At 55.6% G+C, this 7,812-nt stretch overlaps 1 protein-coding gene across 4 annotated transcripts in view; it reads left to right on the top strand.

The window, feature by feature from the left end:
* Positions 1–2,757, top strand: part of RNPEPL1 (arginyl aminopeptidase like 1) — a 9,617-nt gene extending 6,860 nt beyond the window's left edge. For 2 of the 4 annotated variants that reach the window (XM_023228774.2, XM_023228776.2), the window contains exons 9-11: positions 582–812; positions 895–1,037; positions 1,640–1,933. In XM_023228774.2, coding sequence (XP_023084542.1) covers positions 582–812; positions 895–1,037; positions 1,640–1,933 — 668 coding nt within the window. Of the gene's footprint in view, positions 1–581; positions 813–894; positions 1,038–1,639 lie in introns of all 4 variants that reach the window. The other 2 variants (XM_023228775.3, XM_023228773.3) reach the window with 2 other exon arrangements.
* Positions 2,758–7,812: the final 5,055 nt, after the last annotated feature.

A 7,812-nucleotide genomic window follows, 5' to 3' on the forward strand; every position in this document is an offset into this window, starting at 1 on the left:
CAAGCTCCGCCTCCCGGGTTCACGCCATTCTCCTGCCTCAGCCTCCCCAGTAGCTGGGACTACAGGCGCCCGCCACCTCGCCCGGCTAGTTTTTGTATTTTTTTTTTGTAGAGACGGGGTTTCACCGTGTTAGCCAGGATGGTCTCGATCTCCTGACCTCGTGATCCGCCCGTCTCGGCCTCCCAAAGTGCTGGGATTACAGGCTTGAGCCACCGCGCCCGGCCAGGAACATCATCTTAAGAGCCTGCTGCCCCCATCCCGCCCCTGCTGGCTCATGGCGCAGGTGGCCTCTGCCAGCACTGAGGTTGGGTTTAGACTATTTCATTGTCTTCCACCCAGGAGAGGCGTGGTTGGGTCACCAACCCAAGCCTCTGCCTCCCTATACCCCTTCACAGAAGCCCCTGCAGTGGCTTCAAGTAGCAGTGCTGGCTGGAGCTGACCCCGCCTTCCTGAATGGCCCATGTCCCTGGAACAGGCCACCTGCCTGGGACACACTCAGGGTCTGGGGTCTCCTGGGCAGATTGCTCAGGCAGCCCCTCCCCAGCCCGGGCAGGGACCCCAGGGTCACTTCTCCCCTCCAGGGCTGGAATTCGAGCGCTGGCTCAATGCCACAGGCCCGCCGCTGGCTGAGCCGGACCTGTCTCAGGGATCCAGCCTGACCCGACCCGTGGAGGCCCTTTTCCAGCTGTGGACCGCAGAACCCCTGGACCAGGCAGCTGCCTCAGCCAGTGCCATTGACATCTCCAAGTGGAGGACCTTCCAGACAGCACTCTTCCTGGACCGGCTCCTGGACGGGTCCCCGCTGCCACAGGGTGGGTCCTTGCAGCTGATGGGGGTGGCCCAGGGGCTGGGGTGCAACAGCAGCTCAGCCCTGACCTGCCCCCTGCCCTGTAGAGGTGGTGATGAGCCTGTCCAAGTGCTACTCCTCCCTGCTGGACTCGATGAACGCTGAGATCCGCATCCGCTGGCTGCAGATCGTGGTCCGCAACGACTACTATCCTGACCTCCACAGGGTGCGGCGCTTCCTGGAGAGCCAGGTGCAGTCACCGGCCCCGGGGACCAGCCTGGAACGGCCTAGCCATGCGGAGTGGGAGTCCCACCCGACTCCCTAGTCTGAGCTGTTGGGGCAGGCCAGGCACATTCTGGAGAATGGGGCGGGGAAGACGTAGGGGTCTGTTGGGAGTGGGGGCGTGCACCGGGTGCAGGTGCCAGAGGGCAGCCTGGACTCCACCAGTTCTTGGAGAAGCTGTGGAAGGGACCAGCTGGGAGCAGGAGTCTGGGATCCAGGCCACCTCAGCCTGCCGGGCCCTGGGCCTTCAGCGTCCAGGTCTGGGCAGAGGGGACGTCCAACCTCCTTAGAGAGAACCCAGAGCCCTCAGGCCCGTGGGCCCTGGCTGCCCTGTTCCCTGTATGTGCTCCCTCCAGCCCAGGCTCCCTGGAGATGGGGACTCCATGGTCGGCCTGGAAGGTGGAGGTTGGAGGCTAATGGCAGGGCTCCTGGACACCAGATTCCAGGCCACAGCCCTGATGATGAAACTGGGGAGCCAGGGGTGGGAGAGCCGCCTGGCTGGTCCGGCAGGGCGGGCTGGCTCGAGGGGCCTGGGGAGCCCACCAGTGTGACCGAGTGACCCTCCCGCAGATGTCACGCATGTACACCATCCCGCTGTACGAGGACCTCTGCACCGGTGCCCTCAAGTCCTTTGCGTTGGAGGTCTTCTACCAGACGCAGGGCCGGCTGCACCCCAACCTGCGCAGAGCCATCCAGCAGATCCTGTCCCAGGGCCTGGGCTCTAGCACAGAGCCTGCCTCAGAGCCCAGCACGGAGCTGGGCAGGGCTGAAGCAGACACAGACTCGGACGCACAGGCCCTGCTGCTTGGGGATGAGGCCCCCAGCAGTGCCATCTCTCTCAGGGACGTCAATGTGTCTGCCTAGCCCTGTTGGCGGGCTGACCCTCGACCTCCCAGACACCACAATTGTGCCTTCTGTGGGCCAGGCCTGCCATGACTGCGCCTATGGCTCTGGCCATGAGCTCTGCCCAGGCCCACAAGCCCCTCCCCTGGGCTCTCCCAGGCAGGGAGAGTGGGGAGAGGGACCTCCTTGTGTCTGGCAGAGACCTGTGGACCTGGCCTCCCCACTCCCAGCTCTCTTGCACTGCAGGCCCTGGGGCCAGCCCGCACACGCCATGCCTCCTGTCTCAACACTGACAGCTGTGCCTAGCCCCAGATGCCAGCACCTGCCAGGTGCTGCCCCTGGGGCAAGGGCCCCAGCAGCCCTACGGTGACCGCCACACTGTGCCTTACGTCTGCCAGGGGCCCGGGCTGTGCTGTCCCTGAAGCACGCCTCCTTGCAGGGATCTGAGCCACCCTCCCCGCACAGCCCTGCACCCCGCCCCTGGGGTTGGCAGCCTCAGTTGGCCCCTGGCAGAGGAACAAGGACACAGACATTCCCTCAGTGTGGGGGCAGGGGACACAGGGAGAGGACAGTTGTACCTGGGGAGGGCCCCCTGGCCCCAGGCAACCTTAGTCCCTCAGAACAGGGAGTCCCAGGACCCAGGGGGAGTCTGTCTCTTGTGGCTTCCTGGGGTGGGAGGCACATGGGCACGGCAATACCCTAGGGAAAGTGGGAGGCGGTGCTGGTGCTCTCTCTAGGCCCACCATGCTGGGAGAGGCGGACGGGGCCTGGGGCTCCAGCCTGGGACTGCTGCAATGGGGTATCACGGTGATGGTCCCATTAAAACTTCCACTCTGCAAACCTGATCTCCCTCCCTCTTTCTCGACTCTTGTCCTCTGCATCTTCCCGGCTGTGTAGGGTGGGCTGGCCTGCCAGGACTTGGAACCTGCAGCTGGTCAGGAGCTGGGCGTGGCCCCCTCCTCTGATACACAAGCCTAAGAGCAGGCTCCCCGAATCCTACCCAGCCCCTTGGCCGGACCTCCTGGGCCCGAGTAGCCTCTGGATGTCACAGGGAGGCCATGTGTCACCTTCACTCTGGGCCTTCACCTTTGTGGCTTAAGCCAAATCCCAGCCTCAAGTGGTGATACTGTCCCAAGATGGGTACGAGGCGACAGGCATGTTTGGTTTTGGAGAATTGAGATTTCCATTTTCCCAGGCAATAGGTGTTGCTGGTTTTCGGAGTCCCCAAGGATGTGGTGCCACCATCTCAGTGCCACACACACCTGGCCAACATGCCATGGCCCAGAAGCAGCACGTCTCCTCTCAACCCACTGGCCAGGCCCAGTCACAGCTCCACGCCACACATGGCAGCCAAGAAGTGGGGAGGGCAGGTGGTGTTGGGCAAATAACCCTGACACCATCACCATCCAGTCCTCAGCCACCAAATGTCCCACTCACCCTCCTCCCTGTTCTGGATGCCCCGCCCCTCCCCAGGGCAGACGAGTTCCCCTCCAGTGGCGGTGGCAACTCCAGTCTAGGGTCTGGGGCCGTCCCTGCATGTGTTGCTTCACGTACCTTCTTCACATCAGGGCCGGGGGACGCGCCACCCCATCCAAAGACCTAGGAACTAGAAGAACGTCACTGCCCCTCACACCCAGGGATAGGACGACTGCAGTAACCCCTGTGAAAGTGGGTGTGGAGGGCACCTGGCAGTCCCTGCTCCATGGCCATCTAAAGTCTTGCCAGGCAGGCACAGCCAGGGCCCTGTCTGGGAGTGGACACCCCACTCCCCCCGGTCGTGTTCTCTGCGGCCTGGGGTTCCAGCCAGGCAGGCACAGCCGGGGCCCCTGTCTGGGAGTGGACACCCCACTCCCCCGGGTCGTGTTCTCTGCGGCCTGGGGTTCTAGCCTCGGGAGGACCCCTTTCCTGTTTCCTTCTGGCCACGCTTGATGGTGTCCTCAAAGGAGCCCTCCTCAGTGGCAGAACTGCTTTCTCAGCCTCTTCGCCACCAAGGCTGTTTTCAAGTCCCAGTGGTCACAAACTTGCATCCGGGGATCTTCTTTCTTTTGCAATTCAACTCGAAATGACCCTGTGGTCTGCAGGTGACTCCATTCCAGGTGCCTGCAGCCACGCCCACAGCGCCCCTCCGGACACTGCTCAGCTGCGCACCTCTGCCTGACACCTGCCTTTGGGAAACTCAGCAGCAGTGCCCAGCACCATAGCCTGGGGGGTAGGAGGGCATCTGGATCCAGGATGGCACCCTCGCCACAATCTGTCCTGGCTCTGTACCAGCCCATGGGGTGCACAGGACGGCTCTTTCAGCCTCAAGTCCTTGCGTTCCTGGCCTTCGTTCCTTTTCCTCTCAGCTTGCAGGTGCAGATTTTTTTTTTTTTTTTTAGCTCATCGTTTCCTTGTAGTCCCTTGTCAAATGCAGCCTCTGGCCAATATTCAGGCCAGGGTTGTTTCCCAGCCTCTCCACTAGACATGCACACTTAGCTCACGATCTGCCTTATGAGTCATCACCGTTGAGCTTTACCAAATGTTTTGCCCCACCTAACAGCTTGCCAACATTCCAAATCCTGGCAGGTCACATGTTTTGTTAGCACAGCATCCCTCTTCTAGTGGCCAGCTTCTCTATTAGGCCAAGTTATGCTCCAGCTAGACAACTATGAGGCACAGACGTCTCACCCAACAAAGCTTTCTCATGCTGCAGGCCCACCTCAGGCTGGCAGGGGAAGGGTGGATTCTCTTCAATGTGACCACTGGGACCTATACTGATGGGATAGAGATCTCCAATGTTTCCAGGCACCTTGCCAGGGATAAGAGAGCTGTTGAGGGGCTCACACTGGCAGTGGAAGTTCTGAAGGGCCTACAACCACAGGGGCTGCAACCCCATCACATGCACAAAAGTGGGGGTAGACGGCAAACAGCACTAATGACAATGACAGAGCTGAGGCCAGAATGTGAGAGAGATCTGCATTTTGGGGATTAGGGCCTAGCCAGGCAGGTAGGAGGAGATAATGTTCAAAAAGGGAAAAGAAGCTTGATGAAAGACTGGTTTCTACAGAGACAGATTAGAGAACTGAAGCCTGAGGCTGCAGTGAGGGAGACCCATGCAAATTCCTAGGCCCTGGAGGTCCAAATAAGGTTTTCTAAGTCCCTCAGGTCATGACCTATTCAGTCCAGACTTGTCTCCCAGAGTGCTTCTCTGCCATCCCTACTCTAACTAGGACTTATTGGTGGTGCTTCTCACCTAAGGCCAGATGCTTTGCATAGAACACTAGGGAACTTCAGGTATAAAGGTAAGGCACAATTGAGAATCACCTGGTGAGGCCAGCAACATAGTGTGAAGGAAAACAGGCCACTCAACCCAAACCTGAGGAGGCAACAGAAAAATCAGAAAAGGACTTTAGAACACATATAATCAAAATCTCAGACCTAAAGGGGACTTTTGAAATAAACTGTAACATAGGAAGAGGCACTTGTGAAACAAGAACAGGTAGTTTATAAAAAAGAATCGGCCAGAGACCCTGGAAATTTTTTTAAAAGCAATTATTAAAAAATGAAAACTCAGTGGAACAGTGCTATGGTTTGAATGTTCCCTCCAAAATTCATGTTGAAATTTAATTGCCATTGTGATGGTATTAAGAGGTGGAACCATTAAGTGATTAGGCCATGAGGTCTCTGCCTTCATGAATGGATTAATGTCATTATCAGAGTGGGTTTGTTATCATGAGCATGTGTTGTAAAAATGAGTTTAGCTGTCTCTTGCTTGTGTGTCCTCTTGCTCTTTCATCTTCCCCCATGGAATGGTGTGGCAAGAAGGCCTTTACCAGATGCCAGCCCCTTCGACTTCCCAGCCTCCAGAACTGTAAGAAATAAATTTATTTTCATTATAAATTACCCAGTCTGTGGTATTGTTATAGCAACAGAACACGAACTTGGGGATATTAGGTCGTGGCGATTAAAAAAAAAAAAAAACGTTCCAATCAATCAAGGCATCCTCATTCTCAACATGGCCTGCATTCTACCCTCCAGGGGTCCCCTCCATGACCCTTCATCTCCCCCAACCCTGCAACTCAGCCTCATTTCTTTTTTTTTTTTGAGACGGAGTCTCGCTCTGTCGCGCGGGCTGGAGTGCAGTGGCCGGATCTCAGCTCGCTGCAAGCTCCGCCTCCCGGGTTTACGCCATTCTCCTGCCTCAGCCTCCCTCAGCCTCATTTCTTTAGCCATCTTCTCCCCCACATCTCACTTCCCTTCCCATCAGACCTTTGCACCCTGCAAGCTAAGCCACCTCAAGTAGCCATGCCCTCAGGGCTCTAACCCAAGCACCCACCACGGTGTTTTCTCAAAGACTGTCCTTTTACTAAGAGGAATCTGATGTCAGCTCTTAGTCTCCCCCCTCCCCCATCTCTCCGAATAATCACCTGGTCAGACAGAAGCCCAACAGCAGGGACATGCCAGCTAAAGGCAGAGCTTGGCAAGGGTGTCCACGGAGTGGCCAGGCCCAGCACAGATCTGAGGGGCTTTTAACAGGCACAGGCAGAGTGCTAAGGAGATCACTCCCACCTACCCAGCCATCCAGCCAGGCCCAAATAAACCTCTCCTTGTTCCAAATGAATGAGCAAACAGAAAAATTCCAGTGTGGAGGGAACACAACACCCACAATGCAGAAAATAGCCCACATCTGAAATATGCTCACCTCAGATAACCAGTCAACTGTGGAAATTATCTGTATAATCCTCGTAATAAAATTGAAGAACACAAAACCACTTCATACCAATAGTTCGGAAAAAAATTCCTATAAGGAGCATGTACCCTATTTATTTATTCCCACTCTGTTTAGTTTACTAAGCATGTATTATACTTATGAGAAAAAAAGAAGCTCAGTCTAAAATATTGCCAACAAAGAATCCATTCCTCATGTTGCAGTGAGTGAAGCGGGCTGAGGTCAGCCTGGTTTTATGCTGGCTGCCCCAACTCTAAGGAGTTGATGTGTCTTACTGTTAACAGTGGAGGATGTCCAGGTTCTTGGCGTTTTGAATAAAGAATTGAACAAAACACACAAAGAGAGCAAAAAAGGAATGAAGGGATTTATTGAAAATGAAAGTACACTCCACAGTGTGGGAGCGGGCCTGAGCATAGGCACACAAAAGCCCTGTTATAGAATTTCTGGGAGTTTACATACCTTCCAGATGATTCCATTGGTTACTTGGGGTACACACTATGCAGATGGAGAGGATGGAGTTACAAAGTCATTGGCCTACGCCCTATGGAGAAGATATTTCCTGTCATAACTGAAGTGTGAATTGGCCTATGTTCCCTGCACCCAGACCCTATTTTCCTGCCTCCTACCTACTACAGCTGTGTGGTCCTGAGCTGTCACCTCTTCCCTTTGAAGCTCAGGTTCCTCAGTAAAATGAGGCAGAAATGCCTACTGCTGAGATGTGTGTCACCCAAACGCAGTGTCTCAACATGTTGTACGTGTGTTTTGGCCCTTTGAGTCCTTGAGGACTGTCCCAGGTGGAACCCTCTTCACTTTTCTTGGAGAACTGACCACAGGTTGCAGCAAAGACTAAAATGGTTCCTGTTTCAGCCCTGCCTGGGAAGATTCAGCTGGAACCTTTAGGCTAGGAAAAGGGAGAAGGACCCTACCCCCACTGTACCCGACCTGAGACAAATCCACAGAAGAGCAATCCTTTCTAACTCTGGGCAGTATGTGGACAAGCTACTCATTTTTCATCTCTGCATCTCCATGAGAACGCAATGACCAGCACAGTGAAGTGCCCAATGACGGCCCCCTGAACAAATGGAGATGTCAAGTTCAGAAAAGATCCTGGCTGAGGACGACAGGGAACATTCCCTTGAAAAACAAGGGCAGTCATCCAGACAGAACAAGACGAGTGGCAGGATGAGAGGAG

The sequence above is a fragment of the Piliocolobus tephrosceles genome, chromosome 11, assembly GCF_002776525.5.
Source record: "Piliocolobus tephrosceles isolate RC106 chromosome 11, ASM277652v3, whole genome shotgun sequence".
NCBI classification, from domain to species: Eukaryota; Metazoa; Chordata; class Mammalia; order Primates; family Cercopithecidae; genus Piliocolobus; species Piliocolobus tephrosceles.